General features: G+C 38.6%; 1 protein-coding gene across 1 annotated transcript in view; it reads left to right on the plus strand.

Annotated features, from left to right (window-relative positions):
* The first annotated feature begins 575 nt into the window (after nt 1-575).
* LOC118214376 (aspartate, glycine, lysine and serine-rich protein-like) overlaps nt 576-22,351 on the plus strand; it is a 158,392-nt gene continuing 136,616 nt past the window's right edge. The window contains exons 1-3 of the mRNA XM_035394286.1: nt 576-880; nt 7,081-7,163; nt 7,207-7,335. Coding sequence (XP_035250177.1) covers nt 576-880; nt 7,081-7,163; nt 7,207-7,335 — 517 coding nt within the window. The remainder of the gene's footprint in view (nt 881-7,080; nt 7,164-7,206; nt 7,336-22,351) is intronic.

Genomic DNA, 22,351 nt, shown 5'->3' on the forward strand with positions numbered 1-22,351 from the left:
ATCTTAAATATCTAAAACACATTGCATAAAAAAACTGTACTGGTCAATAGAAAAGTGCAACAAAAATGAAATAATATTTTTTTTTAAACAGAAAGTGATCGTAACCTGAATTACTTCACTTTTTTCACACTATGCTTCACACCATACCATGTCCTAAAGCCCCAAAGAGCAAGTCAAAGGCAAGTGGCAAAGAAAAACTCCCTAGATTAAATCGCAAAAAATGCTGGATTTAATTTTCTCAAAATACTTCACAATATACCCAGGCCTAAACCCCCACAAAGCAACCTAAAGAATACATTTGGTCGATACCAATATAGTTGCCAATATATCGTGCATCCCTGGACAAGGCCATTGCAATCTGCGGTTTAAGCAGCAGCCTGCAAATGTGCACACTTACCATGTTCCATTAGATATTTCCCTCTGCCTAATTTTATGCCAAAGATCATTTTGCATGCATGTGCTGTGGGACTGAAGACATGGCCAAGAGTCAGAGAGAGAGAGAGAGAGAGTTCACTGGGATTGGACTTTCACATTAATTCCGTTGTTCCTTGACCCATCCCCCTAACCCCTGGGACATGGTGAGGTACACCACTGGTAAAACAGATCGATACAGTGCTGCTTTTCGCATGCAGGATACAAACAAGGGTGAAAAACCATTGCTTGGCCCCCAAAGTCATTACCAGGCGTGCTCCGGATCCATTGCCATCCCTCGGAATCCCATCAGCGGCTCAAAGGTCAGAGCAGTCACCTTTAATGATGCTGCGTCCATTGTCCCCCGATGCCCACGATTGGCTGGCTCTCTGGCGCTCTCACCCGAGGGCCTAATTAATCAGCAGCAGCTCTTTGTCATGCAGAAACTCCTCTGCTTTGCCAAGACTCGGTATTCAAATAACACGCAGACAACAGGCAGCCGGAGGTCCAGCAGGACTCAAATTCTGCTAAAAAGACAAGGTCTACAAACATCAATTACTTTAACAAGGGACATATTTAAAAATAAATGCTTCACAGGCTGAGAGTGAGTGTGGACGTACAAGGCCCTAAGTGAATATATACGTGGCAGGAAACTACAAACAGAAAACACCGCAAACTTTCGTTCTGACAGCTACAGTAAAAGAAAAGGCTGTTTTAACACAGGCTGTTTTTATAAGGGAAATCAATGTTAAAGATAATAAGGTGCACATCAAAATGTAGCAGGAGGCAGGGCCATAAGAACAGTGAGGTGAAACGTCACTGTGCTGATCACTACTCTTACACGCTCATGGTGAAAAACAAAACACAGATAAGAAAATACGAAAAATACTTGAAAACCCACAGACATGTTCTAACTCATAGGATCTTAGACAAAACCACTCCCTTATGTAGCATCTGAACCCCCTCACCCAAATTCAATTATGTTTCAATATCATGTTGTGTCTCCTGGGGAACAAAATGGCAGCCTCCAATGTCCACTGTTTTCTTATATTTTGTCGAATAACATTGTTTGTCCAAAACATTTTTCATATTTTTCCCAGTCAGTGTTTACAGGCTTGTTTTAGTTTTTGGAACAACAAGAAACTTTTGGGGGCAAGAGAGAAACATAAACAAAGACAGATTCCAAATCTGAGGATATGATGCAAATTACAAAGTTGCAAAGTTAAATTGTGGCAGACTATAACATTTAAATATAGCTATTACCACTGCTCTCCTGGAGTCTCCAGCAGTAAACAGGGATTCTCTATTAGTCCAGTGTATATTTTTAATCCAAGTGTAGTGTGGAGTATTATAAAGATTCTGAGGAAACAATGAAGGTTTGGCCAGAACTTCTCAATAGTTTGCCTTCAGTCAAACAACAAAACAGGATTTTTTCAGTCAACAATCACTGGCCTCCAATTAATTCCTCTCGACGTATGAAAATGAGGACAGCCTTGAACTTTACTTAAAAATGTTAGAATATTTGGACCATCGCAGAGTGGATAGAAAATTCAACAACAGATGAAGACTGTGCCAATTAAATCATGAGTGGCTTGCAAGGGAAACAAGATGTGTTGTACTATGTTTGCCAAGGGACCTGTACTTATGGTACAGAAATAATTATGAAATCCAGCTACATGGTACTGATCAGCTCAATAAAGCTTTCTGTAGACTTAATAAACCCACATATGGCATCTTAGGCTCCTGATGCCAGGGACTTGTTCTGTCCAAGATCACCACTCCTTGGTCTGAGAAGCTTTATGAATGCAACTTCACATTTATCTTTCTGTATATGTTGTTTCACTTCCCCCCCCCTTATTTCAAACTGTCAAAACATTGTTTGAATGTCCCATCACTGCAACAGGGTGCAGAATGGCATGTGATGCATGTGGCCAGCCGGTGCTGCATAGTGATGTGCTGTCCACCTGCTGAACTGTGCACCCTTGGAGGCACAGGACTGCACTGCTCCTGCAGTTTACGCAGGCGGAGGACAAGCTCATTGGACAGAGGAATCTCTCTCACACAGCGAGGCAGGTTCCAATACCCTGAAACATTCCCTCCCTGGATGACAGCCTGGACGTTCATGAGCGTTTATATCCCTGTCTGACTGGGTCAGAAATCCGTTTTGGACCCTTGGGGTACACGTCCGTACAACCTCCTGGTGCTTTAGTTGGACACACCACCTGACAACCCACCAAGGAAGAGACTGTAAATCTGAGGAGACACTTTGGCTAAATGGGCTTGTCACACGTAGTATGAATCCTCTAGGATGGACACAATAGCTGGACACAGAGAGATACAAAAAATGCTGGGTTTTGCCAGCGTTTTATTTGTCAAGTAAGAGTTCTTTATGTAAAACAAACAAACAAACAAACAAACAAAAATATTCTCTTTTCACCCTCAAGGGTTCCGGGAAAAAATAACAAATTAAAATAACAAGACAGAATGAACAAAACAACACAGAAAGGTTTCAGCCTGATTCTTTGGTGTCTCTCTCTCGGTCTCTCTCGGTTTGTGGATAAAAAAGAAGCACACTATTGAAGCTAACACCACCCCGTTGCATGTGCCCACGTAACCAGTAGGTGCGGTCCCTTATTGCCCTGATTTCCTCTGCCAAACCAAGCCCTGCCACAGGGCCATTTCCATTGGTTTCAGATGCATTAACTGTTAATGAAGCAATGGTAAAAGTCGTGGAATATATTAGCTGTCAGTACAGTTCAATAAATCAATATAATTGTTCATTCATAAAATCAGAACATATGCGCAAGGATATCCCTAAAACGCTTCAGTCTGTTTGCTAGCTCATTACTCATTCAGCACATACCCCCTCACAATCTGTTTTCTATTTTTAAATATAAGACTTACTTGATAAAATGGCTCACTTAATAAATATGTAAATTGCTTCACATCATTTATGCAGGTCACATTCAGTCCATCAAGAATGGTCCTTCATAAGAGCTATATTATTCCTAGGCAGTACATAGCACCTTCATTAGCAGTACATACTGTACACATTCATACCAGTCATACTGCCATATGCATATATATATATATATATATATATATATATAGACGGGGTGACAAATTAAAATAAAAAACAACATAAAGTGTCTTAAGCATGTGTTGGGCCACCACAAGCTGCCAGAATAGCTTCAGAGCACCTTGGCAGAGATTGTACTAGTCTCTGGAACTCTATTGGAGGGATGGAACACTTTTCGTCCCAAAAATATTCCTACATTTGGGATTTTGATGATGGTGGTGGAAAGCCCAGCCTAACACCTTGGTCCCAAAATCTCCCAGAGGTGTTCAATTGGGTTGAGATCTGGTGACTGCAAAGGTCATAGCATATGATTCACATAATTTTCATACTCATCAAACCATTCAGTGACCCTTCGTGCCCTGTGGATGTGGGCATTGTCATCCTGGAAGAGACCACTCCCATCAGTGTAGAAATGTTTCATCATGGAATTAAGGTGATCACGAATAACTTTGTATTGATTTGCAGTGATCTTTCCCTCTAAGGGGACAAGTGGACCCAAACCATGCCAGGAAAATGCCCCCACAGCATAACGGAGCGACCGGACCCCCTCACTGTAGGGGTCAAGCATTCAGGCCTGTACTGTGCTCTTAGTGAATGCCACACATGCACTCGCCTCCTTGTCGAGAATTCGGTCAAGGATGACTCATCTGACCACATCACTTTTTGATCTCTGTAGACCAGTGTCTAGGGTTTTTTCTCCACTTAACTCTCAGATGTGCATTTGTCTTTGTAATGAGGGGTCTATGCAGTGCAACTCTATTATATATATATATATATATATATATATATATATATATACTTGTTTGTATATCATATGCATGTGTATGTACTACCTACTAATGAAGGTATTATCTACGCCATCCAGAAATACTGAAAATATTTCATTTCATTTGGAATATATATGCATATATCCAGCACATTTTATACAGGAAGTCCAATTAGTTGAAATGATGTTACTTGTTGAATATTCAAGAAGATCAGTGGGTATCTGGAAGTTGTTTAATTAACCTTTTAGTTCCTGATAGTGATTCCATTTGATTTTTAATTTCATATGAAATCGATATTTTAAAAGCTTTTATGTTGAAAATGAAAAAAGAAACAGTTAAATTGTACTCGTACAATGGTACTTTTATTTGCCTAAACAAATGGTGTAGTTTGGAAAGTTGTGTAGAATAAACAGAGGCCCTTCGGGTGTTCAAGACTCTTAATATTGACATATTGCAAGATTTTATCCAGACAAATTGACAAGTTTACAGTAGATCACAGTAGATGGTTCTTGTCATTAGATTTTCTGATCTTCGTATGTTAATGTTTTCAGATGGTGCAGGACCTCTTCCAGTGGTATTGATTGTCCGGATTTAATGCATTTTATGTTGGGGGTACTGAGAAAAAAAAAAAAAATCTCAATTGGCTGATGAAATATCTACCAATACGTGGCACTTGCAAAATAGATTGTGCACTGTGTATCAACAGTGTGTGTGCCCCTGGTATGTAAACATCTGGACAGAAAAGAGATGCATTTGCTTGATTTCCATGAACTGAACTGAAGAAAGGCACCAACACTGCAGGAAGGAGACTAACCTTCATATCTCATCAATAGCAGTAACTCTGCAGTCACATACACTCAGCCATCAGGTTCTTTATATATACCCAGCCAATAGGCTTCTTTACTGTACTGTTTCATCAGCGTTATATTGCCAGTGACATCTCCTTACTGCTGAGAAGACTGCACAGTTTGGCACCCAAGAGTGAAAGCTGAGTCGTTGATTTGGAGAAATGGATGAGAAAACTTAACTGAACTTTTTTTTGCTAATATGTGCTGAAACTCTCTTATTTCAATGAAAGGGTTCAAAGCAAATGGTGGGGGATTGCCAGGCCATGGTGGCAATAAGGCGGTGCTCCTGGCCCACAAAATGTCTCATTTTCTTGTTTATGACTTATCCTCGCTTGTCTGACTTTTGTGAGCCTAACCAGATTTAGATCTCATGTGGGTGGCCATGATTAAAACCAAATCTACGAATTGGCCTATAATACCCTATGGCATAAGCCTTGTGGAACCCAATCAGACTGCAGGAAACCAATCACACAACCTGTAACTGTAAAGATCACTCCCTTTATTGGAAAGCTTTTCTTATAGTTTCTATTTGTTCATGCGTCATTTAAATAATGGTATGCCATGCACTGTGCTATTATGAAATGTGCTTCTGTTTTTTGTTGATGTTGTTGAAAAGCAAGTATGAGCCCTGGACAAGATTTATGACTCAACAGAAGATTATTACTGTCCAGGATTTATAGTTGCAATTTTCATACAGAATACCCTTATTTCATTGTGATCTTAATTTTGTTATCAAAGCGTATTCTTATTGTAAAATTATAACATCAGCCACCTCAGGGTTATTATAATACTGTTCATTTCATTTTAGAGGAGTTTTATCTTCGGTGCTGTTTATAAGATCCAGTTGAATTAATATTTGTACCTGATTAATCACTTATAATTGGTACTTGTGGACACTCAAAATAATTTACTGTGCCAGCTGGTCTCTAGAATGTAAAATATAACATTTGGCTTATGTCTAATTTCATGTTCTCTGCAGCATTTGGATGCGTTGGTAGTGTCAAATAAAAAAATTCAATTTCCAATTCAATTTTACAAACGCCCTCAAAAAAATAATTAAATAAATAAAAAAGTGATAATATCATCGCTATAGTATATGCATTTTAAATTTAAAAGAGGTAAGGTATACCACATACTCACTTGAATATTAATTTTGGCTGATATATGTATTTATATATATATGTGTTTGTGCACAAATACACGTTTATATATGTGTGTGTTTGTGTGTGTGTGTGTGTGTGCATATATGTAAAATTGTAAAATATCAAGGTTTGTTGTGTCAGGGATGTGTCAAGCAGCCAGGAATATGATGTATAGATAAAAATAACAGATGCATAACCTTGTGTATGCTTGTCAGGGTTACTGCTTGCTCACATGGAATTTTTATTTCCCAAATGTGGCATGTTGAAAAATTCAATTCAAACTTAACATTCCCAAAGCAATGAGAACAATCTCCATATTGAATCAGACATCATTTCTACCATTTCAATATGCAGTGTATACTGTATTTCAGGGTAATGTGTGTTGCTAGCAGGTCTTATCATAACCACACATTCAAAAAAAAAAAGAATTGTATGTTGTATTTAAAATGATAAGGGATTCTGAATTTTATGAGAGATGGAGAATTATTCATGAAGCCAAGGTGCAAACAAATGTGCTCTGCTAGGATGTCAACAATAATATTCATTTATATTTAGTCTATTCAATTATTTAAAAAGAAAAACTTGTCAAATTGCAAATAGAAAATGAAAAATGAATCAATGATTCCCATGGGCAATTAAAAATTATGACACACAAGGCAAATCACAGAATTGCAAAAGATCACAGAATTGCAGAAGAAAAGAACTGTGCGTGTGGGATTGCGTTTTGTTTGCGGTGTAGTTAGGCTTGGCATAGCTTCACAGGCCGTGGCTGCATCCCACCAGGTTTTCTTTTTTCGCTTGTGTGCGGTGCGGGTGAGTGGCTGTGTGAGAAGCCGCGCCAGTCGCCAGGGCAGAAGGGTTCCCCCCCGCAGGCGAGCCGTGCTGCGGGGGCCGGAGTGGGAGTCGCTCATTGGGGGTGTGCTGCGAGCGTGACTGGGGCTGCGTGGTGCTTGTTTCAGACATGCTGGCCTTTGGCCTGGGTAATCGCACGCTGCGAGCGCCGTGCACAGCTTACCTGCGGAGCGCCTCCTGTAACAGGGGGAGTGGCCGAGTAGAGAACATTGTCCCTGTAGAGAGTAGTGAGGCAGGTAGAAAGGAAGTGTGAGTGAATTGTTTGTCTAAATTTTTTTTTTTTTTTAATGAATTGTTAAATGAAGCTTGCCATTTCCTTCCCTTGCCTTGTACTGGTGGTGTTTGTGGTGTGTGGATGACTGTAAAGCTAAAGAAAAAATATGATTATTTGTGGAAGGGAGTGCCCTCTCCACTCTCAAGGCTCCTTACATGAAGAACTTGAACAGATCATTCTATAATCCAAGTAATTTGCCACATATTGATTAAGCTTAGTTGTCAGTCCAGAGTTAATCTAATTGATCAATTTGTTGACATTCTAATTAGATTAAATCCTTGTCAGTGGCTTGTTATAATGTTCAATAATGCTGACTCAATCTAATCTGAAAACATTTCAGTAGATTAACCCATTATTGATTGTTGAGTGTTGTCATGCGTAGGGATGGTCTTCAAAAAATGCAGGCAACATGAACAGCCTGTGAAACAGGGTAAGTAAAGGAGTACAGGTGTAACAATGTATACTACACAGGAACGCTTGTGGCCTCTAGCTTCCTGACCACAAAAATTACCCTCCGCTGAGTCACATTCACTATTAACTTTTTCCAGTCAACCAAGGCATAATTAAGTGCCTGTCCCCTTCCTCTTGTGATCCTGCAATAAACTCTGCTTGATCAATTAGGCATCAGCTTTGGGCAGGGAACACCCCATTTTAGGAGGAATGGGGAGCCGGATTTAACAGACTCATTCATTAACGCAGTAATCCATGGTTTATCTTTCCATGTTTTATTGACTGCTGCAATACCACAAGCCAATCAAATGTCTCTGGCCAAAAAAATTCACCAGCGAAGTTAAATAAACCAAGCTGATTCATTTCCCATCGACAGCTGTTTTCAGGAACAAGTATCTACAGACTTTTTCTCCAATATCTTCCTTGCAGCTGGACCCAAGTGGAAGATTTGTGCACCTCCAAAGTCGTTTACACTGGAACCTGCCGTGACCCAGACTTCAAAGAAGAAGTTTCCCAAGTCGTCCTTGCGCACCTGTCACAAACCTTGGACCAGCTGACAAGCTGACGCATCACCTAAAGGACTGGCCTCCCCTTTTATTGCCGTGAAGTATTGAAAAACATTTTACTTAACACTGACATCAAACCATAAAATAGCGTAAAACAATGCCTGATTAGGTCATTTTACTGCTGTTTGTTGTTGTGTTCGTTTTGCTATGCGTGTGTTGGACTGGAATAGCACATTCCATGACCTTGCTGTTTTGCATTGTTAAAACTGAATTTTTCTGAGACTGATTAAACAAAATAACCACATAATTTTGAGTAGGGTGTCTCAAACTCATAACACAAATTGAATGGTAGTACTGTTAACCTCTATGTTTAGCCACCACAGAATTATTATTTCCTCTGATTAAAAATAGTATAATATTGTTCCTCATATCATGCAAATTATTGTTTTCAATTAGCCTATTCACATATTCATTATCATCGCCGATACATATATATCCTTTATTTCCAAACCATTGTCAAGTTTATGTTATTTCACTAAGTTGGGCTCTACAGATGTACATCATTCTGAATGGCTGTTGAATTCACTTGTTCTAAATAAACCTGACCAACCCTCACTACTACACAGGCCATATCAATGTAACCCTTCTCCCCCAGAAAACAAAAAAAACCTGCTTAACAAACTAGACATTTCCCCACCTACCAATCTGCCCATACACAAACCCCAAGCCCCAATATTTTGTAAGGTAAACACTGCCTGTACTGTATACACTGTTATTCATTCATTAATTCATCAACTCATTGACTCATTTTGTACTCCTGAGAGGGCTTTCATACACCTCATTCACTTAGCCTGAGTCAAATTGAGAATATATATTTGTTATGAGTGGTTAGGCATGAACCAAAAAGGTTACAGTTTACATTTTGATGTCATCAAGAGATTTGATGTCTTTAACCTGATTTCATTTGTCGCCTGGTGTGGAAGGTCTACAGCCCTAACACTGTGTCCCCAACACAACACCCAACCATTCCCTACACTCTCTCTAACTGCCAGGTTTTCTATTCAGTAAAGACTGCATGTAGATATATTTAACATAGGGAGAGGTGTGAATACTGTGTGTGTGTGTGTGTGTGGGGGGGGGGGGGGGGGTTATCACACATTCAGGGTAAAAAGGTAAAAAGAGGGAGAAAAAAACAAGTTTATAATCTTTGCCTAATATGTACATGGCATAAACGGCAAACAAGGATATTATGAGCTTTGAAAGCTCATAGGAAGTAATATAAACAGTCTTTTTGCAATTCTGAATAATTAAGCATTTTATATAGCTTTTGTGTTTGCTTTTCATGACTTTGTTCCAAAATTGAGCTGCTTTCAGGTGCTTCAAATTAACTAAAAGAAACTAAAAAAAAAAACCTTGCAGTTACCTAAATGCATCATTTTCAAAACACGTTAATGCACAGCCTGGATATACATTATATGCTTCTTAATTAAAGAAATAAATGAACAACATCAACACCCAATGATTTCTCATCGAGAGCACTGCATTATGCGAAGAAGCTTCAACCAGCACAGAATGTAAAGTAATTATTTATCTGGGAGGGCTAAATTGCTGTCCTTTGGAAAACAGCCTCATTTGCATGTCACAAGGTGAACCAGAACTCCATATTGACCTGCTTGGGAAAACAACTGATGTGTATAAATGAGATCTATAACATCTATGGACACTTGGTTTCAAGGCTAGTTACTGGCTGAATTTGTGAGTGCTAATGTTGCACGGGTCGATCAAGGATTCATTTTACCATTTAGCCAAGGCCTTTTTCTGCTATTTTATTAAAATGAAAAGGCATTTTTTCCATTTTGTCAGCTTGGTTAAGGTTAAGATGAAATAAAATAAAATTATATATATATATATATATATATATATATATATATATGGAGACGGTTGACAAATTAAAGGAAAAACCAATATAAAGTGTCTTAATAAAGTGCTGGGCCACCACGAGCCACCAGAACTTCATTTGGCCTTGACATAGGTTGTACCAGGCTCTGGAACTAGCAAACCCACTGAGCAGATACCAATGTTATTTTCAGATAACAGGTAGGGTATTTTAGCAAGCCAAATTAACAAATGACTCACCAATGAAGACATGCTTGCTTATACGGTAGTGCCAAATAGGGGTTTCTTTTGATTACATTACAGAAGAGCAGGGTATTTAAGATCCATGGTAACGACTAGTGCAATGGTAAAATGCAATTTAGAGCAAATGCATCCATTTTAAGCTATCCCACAATTAGTCAAAAAATGATGAATTTAAGATTAAGATTTAATCTCCAGGATTTTCAAATGATTCTCCTGAGGCTGAGGACCCCTACTTCAAAATGATTTGATGTTGACTCCTTTATCCAACAGCCACTATGTTCTGCAATTCCTGTTTAAAAGACTAATATGGTCAGCACCAGCACAGTCTAGATTCAATAAGAGTCCGTGGGGCCCATCCTCACATTAATGTCTTTGTTGTCTTTGGTTTCCAGTCAAGGAAAGAGCACACATTGTACCATTTACTATTCTCAGGAAATGAATTTAATTTGTACTTCCTCCACATCATTTACTCATTTATTAATGTGAACCTCAGTTCAGTGAGAGGGACCTCTGCCTGCTCGATCTTATCCGTTATTTAATTTAACATCACAATAATCTTTGTACAATATCCGTCTCAAAAATGGTATCATTAAGACTTCATTTATAAGAACCATTCTGCAGCCTGTTTTTTTTAGTCACTGTTTTGGCACAACCCAATTGGTTAAGGATTTACATCCCGATGAATGATTTTGTGACACAGTTCCTCGTTTTTGTGATGTTTTTAACTTTACATATTGAAGTGCTCCTAGACAGTGTGAAGTACACACACACTTAGACACACACATTTTCTCTCTTCATGTACAGACCTGTTTGATACAGGCCGCACCATCTCTCGATTGCAGATGCCTGCCAGTTGAATCATGACAAAATTGTGTCAAAATGCCAGGCAAACTATTTCTAAATTACAGAGAGGCAGGAAGGCCTGAGCTTCACTGTCAGCACTCAGTGCATGAGCCAAGGAGGACAGGGAAGAGGGGCCAGTCGCCAGTCGAGAACCCACACATGCTGTACCAGCCACTGCAAAAGTATCGCAAAATGGAAGCAATTCTTTCTTGCCGTCCAGCTGCCGCCACATCTGACCCCTGGAGTATCAGGTTCGGCGGCCAGCCGCAATTATGGCCAGGCAGAAGTGATGTGTGATGTTTGATATCTGCCAGGGTAATTCAGTCAGAGAGATTGCGCCATGTTTTTCCAGCGACGCACTTGACCTTTCTGCGCGCGGAGCCGGGGATGCTGTCGCGCTTCACCGTGTCCCTGGCGAGCGCTCGGCGACGGTGGCTCATGCTGCTTCCAGCTGTTTATCCGGATGGGCTGGTGGCTACTGAAATAAAGCTGCATCAATGTCATTGTTTTATTTTGGGTTTTTTTTTTCGTAAAAATTGCAGCCTGATGTGGCTCAATTACTCTTGAGATACGTATGGGCGGCAGTGTAGTACAATGGGTAAGGAACTGGCCTTGTAACCAAAAGCTCACAGGTTCGATTCCTGGGTAGGACACTGCACATTGTACCCTTGAGCAAGGTACTTAACCTGCATTGCTTCAGTATATATCAGTCTGTAAATGTAAATGCTATTTAAAAGTTGTATAAGTTGGTCTGGATAAGGGCGTCTGCTAAATTCCTGTAATGTAACGTAATGTAAACAGCATGAACAGCCCAGAGGGGGAACAGAAAAGGAGAACAGTTACTGCAGGAAGGCTGGGCTGTTCTGATATCGTTATGAATGCTGCACGCTGCTACAGTCCATTGGCTTACAGTATGCACTTCCACATAAAATTGGTTGCAGGGAAAATACCATAGAGACCCATCCCATAATATTACAAAGCACTCTGGGGAGCAGTAGACAAACCTTATAGCGACCAATACACTGCACTCAACTGCCTTCAGTAAACCCATTGAGAAGGTAATAAACCAGGTTCAGGTTCAGGTTACTTTATTTGTACCCGTAGGTAGATTTGGTTTTTGCAGTAGACAAGGCATCCACCTTGACACACAATTTAGAAACAGCACAGGCAGTAGACAAACATAATAAAAGTACTCAAGGTTCCAATCATCACTAAACCCACTAAAAACTAAAATATAAAATAAATAAATAAGATACACGTTGTTTTATATAATCTGTGCAATGTTGCTACAACTTGTTCATCTGAGTGATGGCTGCTGGAACAAAGCTATTTTTATAATGCTTTGTTCTGCACCATATAGCTATTTAATTAACTGTATGGCAACACAACAGAATTCAGACAAAATAAAGGAGATTAAGTTACCCATCAAATGTACAAATGGATGTTTAAAACACATTTACAGGAGAAGCAGTATGGAACATGTGAGGAGGCATTCAGTGATTCACACCCAAAACCCAGAAATAGGTGCTTTCACACTGTATAATAATATCAACACAGGGAAAAAGGCATTAGGTGTGGACTGGTCTTGCCTCCTGCCACAGCATGAGGGATTCGGAATGACCACTGATATACAGCAGTGAGAAACTGCATTGCTAGAGGAGCACTTAAGGTGGAGAAGGAACCAGTAAAGGCTTATAGATCAGAGCTAGCCAAACTCTCTAATCCCAGGACGCATTTAATGAGACTATTCATTTTCCGTGGGTCACCCCACTTGGAAATGCAGCCTCCCAGCAATCTAATACATTTTACACACGGTCAGATTTAGAATTAACAATATGTAGTCTACTCTCCGTGTCAGCCAAGACTCGACTCAGCATAGCCAATCAGCCCTCACACACACAAACACACACTCACAACTGTCAGCAAAACACTGACCTGTAGTAGAGAATTTTGGCCTCACATACTCCCGGTGGTCATAACAGGCAACGACAACAGCACCTGTACGTCCACAACTGTGCAAACCTGTCATGGCATAGGCCCACCTGGTCCAAACAGAAGGTCTGACAGTTTAATAATATGATTGTATTTTTTGGGAGAAATGTAAACACATGATGTTAGCATTACACTTAATACAGAATTGCCTGGAAGTTCAAATAAATAAGATACATAAGCCCAGGACTTCCAAATGGTTTAAACTAGCTTCATTTTCATCATGTTAATCAAGAGCCCTCCTTTTTCTTAGTAAAAGAAAAACTTGAAAGGGAACAATTGTATTACAAATGTACTAAAACTACTGAAGTGAGGCCTGCATTAAATCAACATGTTGACCAAGGATTGCAACAGTTAGTTTTTTTTTCTTTCTTCACAAATACATTTTGGTAAGTACACCCATCCATCCAATATCTATACCCGCTTGTCCCAGCTTTCAATGGGCTTGAGGCAGGAATACACCCTGGACAGGCTGCCAATCTATCACAGTTGGTAAGTACAGCAATCACCAAAAATAGACTTAAGAGTCACTTTTGTGAAAGAGTCCAAGTTAGGGACAAATGCTTTTAGAATCTAGCCATTAAGTGATGCTTGCAAATGTATAAAAATGGCTACAGTGCAATCGCATTCATTATTCAGTGAAGTAGTGAGAGTGCTAAACATGGGGGTGTACAGCAGACAGTCGCAATAGGATCAGAGGCGCGAGCATTCAGACGGGGGAGAAGGAAAGCTCAATGCACCAGAGCAGCCCAAAGAAGCTGCACTTCAGAAGCAGCTGGGCTGGCTCCAGTCAAAGACATTAATTAAGCAGGGCACAATGACAAGACTGGCGAGGATGGAAGGTGATATATCAATCATGAAATAATTAAAAATCAGATCGTTAAATTAATTATCTTGGCTTGCAAACGTGCAATGTCATTCGATGCGAGGTCTTTTCCACCCTGTTTTTTAAGGTTTTCTACTACCTCTTCATCAGCATGCAGTGGGATCACTACTGTTTTGTTTCTCAGGGAGTAGTCTTGAGCAGATCTGGTTATTTTATATAAACAGTAATATAATAGTAATAGTAAACAGTATGTTCCTGTGGCATTTGGTTAGACGGAGAGGCGGATTGGTTTCGGCTGCGCTGCGCTGGTGGAGAGAGCACACGCACCTGATTTGCATTGGCTAATCAGCTCAGGTGCTTAAAGGTGTGCCGCTCTCCACCGTTTGGGGCTGAGACTGGGAGCTCACACTGAGAGCGTGTTGCTTTATTTGAGGTGTGTTTAAGTTCAATTTTGTTTCTTTTAACATGACTGCTGGAAAGTAGGCCAGATACAGAGTGGGGAACTGAAATAGTTGTCACTCTGTTTTACTTTCTTTTGTCTTTGTTATTTTAGGTCATTGTTTTACTTTATTGTTTTTGCTTGGAATTCGTGAGGGGGAAGGGTGAAAATGGCGTTTATTTTATTTATATATATATTTATATTTTTTTGTGTGGGTGTGCTCTCTCGCTCTCCATGCAGCAACCAACAGTGTACCCCGGGACTGCCGCATCTCCCTCCCAGTGGTGTCACGCTGGCATGTGACCATTCGCTTTTAATGCCATTGTACCATTTCTTAAACATACAAGGACTTTCATTTGTATTTTTGGAATCGCAGGCGATGACGGTGATGATAATCATCATCATGCTCATAATGATGACCATGGCAATGATGACAGTAAATCACCTTATGCCTCATTTGACAGACAGCATTAGTCCTAAGTTCTTAAACAAGAAATGACACCTGTTCAAAATACTGTAGGTCAGAGTAAAGCAAAAATACAGTTGATGGACACAGGTGAGAGAGAGACAGCAGTCAATACGCATAAGAACGAAGAGAGCAGTGACAAGTGTGATTTGATTTTTATTTAACAAGGCATTAACTAGTGCAAATACAGGGTAAGTTAATCATCAAAAATTATGTGCATTTAACAAGTATATAAAACATTAAAACGTGCAAGGAGCATACGAAGGTATACAGAACACCTAAGTGGCACAATCACTCAGGAAGATATTCTATATCAGTATGATTTCCTCCATAACCATGCAATATCAGATGGGGAACATGGTATTCTGTTTTAGATTACCATGCAAAATACATTTGATTTTATTCAAGGTTTGCAGAGATGGAGATATGCATTGCACTCAGCACTCTTTGATTGAATGAACTCAAAACAGTCTATATTGAAACATCCAAATGATAGAAAAGCTGAACTATTTTAGTATTGTACAGGTCGGACCTTAGGACCTGGGGTTCATTGGTAGTTGGAATAGGCAGCATTTCCTTGCCTATATGGTGGCACAAGAATCCCGTTCTGACATGGCAGCTCATGTTTGTGCATAAGCATTTGAATCCAGCATAGGAATGAGGTGAGGGAATGGTGTGAACAGTGGTATCTTTTAAAACGTTGGTGGTTTATTTCATTTTACTTGAACCTTTAAGACCATGAACCATTTTTAATCAGAATTTGACATTAAGACATACAGATCTAGAAAGCAAAGACATCCTGATTGACCATCATTTTGTTTTATATGAAACCCCCCCCCCCCCCCCCCCCCCATTTTTTTGTTATTGGACCAATGGGCCTCAAAGTTGGTACACAGCTTCAGGAGATTTTAGCAATTAATGTAACTATAATTACAACTACCACTTGATCTAAAATCAACTGGGTCTGCTCAGCATTTTTATACATGCCACATAGCATGATAGGATATTAACTGCTTAAGTGCATCATGCAGTACACCTGTATGAAATCATCTGCATTTGTTATGTTTCTCCACTTATTTATTCAGATTTCTTTTACTTTGTGTTAAATGTCAATAGCCAATGTATTAAGCAATGTTAATTTAGATCACCAATAATTTACACTAAAGTACTATTATAACCATATTTGTGAATTAACATATCACACTTGTGGAACAAACTGTATGGCTCTAGAGGCAATATATGGTAACGTTACCCTTTTCTTTGAAATCGACTTTTCATAAACATATACAAGTTCTAAAGTGATTTATAAGACTAATCATTTTTTCTGCTTTTCCTAATATCCAGTGGAGGCTGACTGTATCTCAGACTGGAAATAACAAAGCTGTTTCTATAACTGCATGTAGCTTCTTGGCATCTCATGCATTTTCACTAGTTTTAGAAGTAGAACAAACTCATAAGCATTCTATGCAAAGTTAATTGTGTGCTTCCATGGAAAATACAAATTTTAATAATGCATATATATATTATGAGTAATTGTTTTTTTTCTATACATATTCAAAAATCAATTTAATATCTTAGTGATGTTATTTATTATGCTTTAAGCAAAATTATTTATTTATAAAGTTATTTAAAAAGTACTGCAAATATACTGCTTAAAATAAATCATGAATACCAAATTCTGTTAGAATCTTTCTTGTCTGTAGTAACCTTAGCACTGTGGAAATCTGCTGGGTTACATGCAAACCAAGGTCATTCACCATGTCAGCAGTTCTGCAGATTGCCAAACACATTCAGGTTGATATGGATTTCTGAAGCTCTGGAAGATCTGCTGGGTTGCAAGAGGTTATGTTTTGGTTGTGTTCCCTGCTGCAGAAGCCTGGTTTCATGGAAAAATATGCAGATTTGTGTCCGCATCTCCAGAATTTAATAAGATTGTCAGCTCTCTCAAATGAGTGTTAAACTATGTCTAACAAAACACTGCCAGATGTCCCAGAGATATTATCAGCACTCATTGTTTAAGCCCCTGTCACAGGCAAGCGCAGACAAAAAGGCACTGTTTATTTTGCTGCCCAGAGATAACCATTATCCCAAACAAAAGTGTGTCCACTCACCCAGATTACTGGATACTAGATTACTCTTGTCCTGCCTTCCTCTGAAATGGCTAGGTGTAGTACATATGAACACTCATCATCTTATGTTGTGTATATAAGCATTCCCACTGATTAGTCAGGTGTGTTAAAATAAGAGCTTTCAGTGTCCAGTCTTGATTCAAGGCTTTTGATTACCTTTGGAGTCTGTTATTGGTGTTTGTCAATATGAGAACTAGACCTGTGCCAATGAAAGTTAAGATGCCATTATGAGGCTGAGAAATAAGAAAAAAACTGTCAGCAACATAGGCCAAACCTTAAGCTTACCAAAATCGACTGGTTAAGAAGGAAGAGAGCACTGGTGAGCTCACAAAGGTCTGGGGAGGTTAACACTAGAGGCCACACCATCGGGCATTTAGATGTTAAAACTGAAATTACACTGAGTCTGTAAATAGAATACCCTCTTCCTTCCATGACTTTTCCTTAATATTTGGGCTCAGAATAATAGGGGTTTTAAAATTCTAAAAAAAATCAACTTGGTAAACACAAGCAGTTTGTGCCATTTTCTTCCTAGAAACCCCTCACCTTAAAAATGAGCAGGGGAGCAAATATCATGAGGAAAGGGCTTATTTTTAGATGTTGCAGGAACAGTCATGATATTCTCAGTGAAAGACATCTTGTCCAGGACTACACCAAGACTTGGCAGTCTATGATGCAGACAGCATTGTGTTACCAAGGGTGACTGAGAGAGCTTTGGGGGGCCCACATTTTACCATCTGTAAAAAAGTGGCAACTAGTGAAATGAGACAATGATGTCCATGTTTGGGAAACACCCGTATTTTAATAATGGCCTCCAAATTCTTGCACTGCACACAGTGACCATAGGTAGCCTCATCTCCACTTTGCTGCTAAGTTAAAACATCCAAGTCATTTGTGAAACAAAAATGTGTTTTGTGTTTATTTTGTGTTTAGAGACATGGCAGCGTGGTCTGAGGTTTGTTCCTAGTGAACCTGCTGGCACAAATGACATTTAAAAAAAATATTCATGCCATAATGTTTAATGCACATTTCAATATAACAAATTAAGCAATCATTTTAAAATCCCAAAGTGAAGCCCTGGAGATAGTATCACCGTAATTGCCTGAGTACACATTTTATGAGCACAGTGGTGAAATTAGAATGCCATCACATTTGATAAATAATCTATTTTGTTACATTATTATTTTCATGGTGTCTTTAAAGTCTGCATTGCCTAACATGAAGGCTTAATTCCCATTACAGAGTTAAAAAATCCATAATGAGGCTGCCATATTTTAAAGATGTGCATTTAATTGCTCCAAAAAAAAAAAAGTTTTGCCTTTGGCTATTCAATTAATTTTCCCTTTGAAGCTCTGTGAAACCTTTTTTAACAGCCTGCATTCCGATTCCATTTACATTCTGGAGAGCTGCTTCGAACCCAGACAAACAAAGTGTGATTTAAAGTTAAATGAAACAAGGAATGGAGGGGAAAAGCACATTTATCTCAGGATGCTGAATATTGGTTCTGATTCTGAGTACAAGCGTTTTTAGGGAGATATGGATCAGTGGCTGTGGAGTAAAAGTGCTGACCACTGGGGGAACGGATCCCAGGATATCTTTTCGGCAATGCTGCATAAACAAAGTCAATTATAGTGACAGTCCCTGCACAGCTGTTGTACCCCCTCATCCATGTAGCCATTAGTGTTCTGACCTCCCCGTGGGTTGGAAAGCAAGTTTTGTCTATTGTTATGTCAATTCAAATTTAATAAATAATTTTAATTGATCTAGAATGGCATTTTTCATGTTTTCATGTCTACCTTTTGTCCTGTTGTTTGTTAAAGAAGTGATAAAAAATTATTTTCTTACTTTTTTATGTTTTATCAATGTGAAATTGTTGAGAGTCTTAATAAAACCACATGTTGGCTTATTAATTCCACATCCAGCACATTTTGTAAACACTCACGAGTGTCATTTCAGACACAATCTACATTGTTTTACAAAAACTTTTGTAATTAAAAAAAAAAAAAAAACTTAATTATGGCATTAAATGTGTATGAATTTCCACGCATTTCAATACGTATGTATTTTGTTTTTTTCTTCCGGAGAAACAAGTAATGATATTGGCAAATGTGGTAGAGGGGGAAAAAATCTGAAACTGCCCTTGACGCAAATCACATCCCCATTCTCTCTTCCTGATTTCTGTGCTTTCCTTTATTTCGTAACAGCGTGATGTTTCACGCTTTGTGGCATCACGCCTACAGACCTGCTCATGCACTCATTCTTTCAGGTTACCACCTTTTGAAGTGTGCTTCAATTTTTTATGACGAAGCCTCAGGAATGATCATAAGATGGATATTAATTTCTCTTTGGTGAATCTGAGGACATTATATTCCATGGTTAAAAATGCACCGCAGGAAAAGTTCATTTTCATCTTGGTTTTCTGGCTGATACTGACTTTAGTCAAGGCAGTGGATTAGTCCTTGATTTTAGAAAATAAATATATGTTCTCATTTTTTCATAATTATATAAAACATGCAAAATTGTCTACTTCTCTACTTGTTCTTCATAATTTCTATAAAAATGGCTAAACATGAAACAAATTCTTTGAAATGTGAACAAAATGTAAGCAAAATAATTTATTGTTTTGTAAGTGAGACAAATTTATCATATCAGTGAGACTAATCTGTGCTTATCATTATCATTAATTACTGTGAATGTGCTTGCCGTACGTCAGTGTGTTTAAATTATAAACACAGCAAATACATAAAAATTGACAAGGTACATTGTTATAACCATAGAGTGAAAAAAACATATTATAACTGCAGTTTCCAATCGTAAAGTCCAAAGCATAGTCAGTCCCTGTGTCATCGTGGTATCTTATTCTTTTAAGGTTAATAGAAAGATGAATTACATGTCTGATCAATAGTCCATGAGATGCCAATAGAATATTGCCAGCAGACAGCACTGTTCTTGTTTTCAATCTTTCCAAGCAAAGCCAACAGCATGGACTCTCATACCAGAGGCCTTGGCCTTGGATCCTTTCAACAGGAGTAGATGGATTGCTCCTGCAGTCTTTATAGTGGATGTATCATAACAGTGTAATGATAAAAATGATGCATGCTACTATACTCTCTAATTTTTGTTATTCTTTACTAAATTCAGCAAAATCATGTCTAAGCCTTTTCCCATTATTAAAAGAATAAGAAAACAGTGTGAACCCTTTGAGGATGTACCTTTTTTGAATCACGAAACACTCCCGCATTGCCCATCTTCCGCCATGTTCTGAAAACTCATCTCTTCACACTGTACCTGGACTGACTAACTATCACCCCTCTGTGGGACACTCCCAATCTGGGATTATTTTTATCACTGACTTTGGTCAGTTATGTTCGACACTGCTCTGTTCTTGACAGACCTTTGAATGAATCAGCGTATAGTCAAGACCCTACTCTCCTTTCCTGCAGTGTGAGACTACACAGGCCCCACCATACAAGATTAGAGGAAGGAAATGTGTGGAAGAAGAAGAATAAAAAGAAGAAAAAAGCATTTAATTTAACTGCACAAGATCCTTCAGAAGATGCTATGGCTGTCCATCCTTACAATGAAAACATGCCTATTTCACAGATACGGCACAAACTAAGGTCCCTTTCACACTTGTCTTTTTAGGCAACATAAATCAGACTCACTGACAAATCCGATACGAGCATTTGATAACTGCAGTCTAAACACAATAAATTGAATGTGTCCTGAATGAGTCGCATCTAGGCAACCTTGTGGTTGGATTCCACTTGCATCAGATCTGAGCATAGATGCTCCAGCATGCATCTTTTCCTGTCACCAAGATTCTGCTGACTAGTAATGTCTCATGATAAATAGACAGAAGTCAGAAGACATCATGCTGTAGAGTTTGTCATCAGATCAAAATATGATTTGCCTGAGATGAGGATGAACAGGACCTAATCAAACCAACCAAACCCAGTTTCCAACCAAACTAACCCTGCTACCAAACCAGGAGAACACAGACAGAAATCTGTGAATTCAAAAGTTTATTTTGACACGAGACGAAAACTACAGCAACTGCAATAAAGCTGTCGAAATGCATACAGAACATTCCACAAATACATTCCCAGGTTGTATTCTTTTATACCCAATTTGCTAATGCATTTATAAATAGCTGTAGCAGCACTTCTGACAAATTTCTGAGTATTTTGACTTGCAGTATATCATAAAATAATAAAAGCAAAATGCACACTTAACTTTTCATTGCATGTAGCTTCAAAATTGATCATTAAGATTGATAGCCTATGAGTCATTTTAAACAGGGGTTTAACCATGGGGGGGGGGGGGGGGGGGGATTGGGGTCAGAGCCTGTCCCAGCATGCAATAAGCTTGTTGCAAAAATGCACCCATGTACAGGTCGCCAATCTATCGCTGTTTACTAATGATTAACAAGTGTATACACTACTGATATTGATGCTGCTGCTACTACTACTACTACTATTGATGATGATGATGACGATAATAATAATAATGAAAATAATGATAATAATATTATTATTATTATTATTATTATTATTATTATTATTATTATTAATAATAATAATAATAATAATAATAATAATAATAATAATAATAATAATAATAATAATAATAAGCATCCAGTGGCCATTTGGTCTGTCATTTCTTAGAATAAAATATTGGCTTTTCATATGTACATAGTTAAGTTGTGAAGTCACTTGCCACTTCCCATTGTGTAATTTCAGAAAACGTAAGTCATTGACTGTGTATAATAAGACGATAATGTACAACAGTAGGCTTATTGATTCTGAATAGGGGGGGGGGGGGGGGGGGGGGGGTGGTTCAGTGGCAATGAATTATTACAAAAGTTAATTCCCTCTGGCACAAAGGGTGAAGATTTATGTACAAGGGAGACAATCTTGTGATACTCTTTTAGTGTGACAAGTAGAGGAATGACCTACTCCATATCTGGTTCACTTTTAGTGCTTGATAGATGGACCCTTCTAGAAATTACTATATCTAGCTATCCTTGGAAAAGAAAGCATCTGAACTTTATGTGCCTTTCAATTGACAGCATTGACCGGAGATGTCTTCTTAGCCGTCCTCTTTCCTCTAACATTACATAAAAAGTTTTCAGAGATTCCAGATAGTCTGAACTAGTTTCCCTTATTGGTGCTGCTTGTGTAAATGCTTCATA

The sequence above is a fragment of the Anguilla anguilla genome, chromosome 15, assembly GCF_013347855.1.
Source record: "Anguilla anguilla isolate fAngAng1 chromosome 15, fAngAng1.pri, whole genome shotgun sequence".
NCBI classification, from domain to species: domain Eukaryota; kingdom Metazoa; phylum Chordata; class Actinopteri; order Anguilliformes; family Anguillidae; genus Anguilla; species Anguilla anguilla.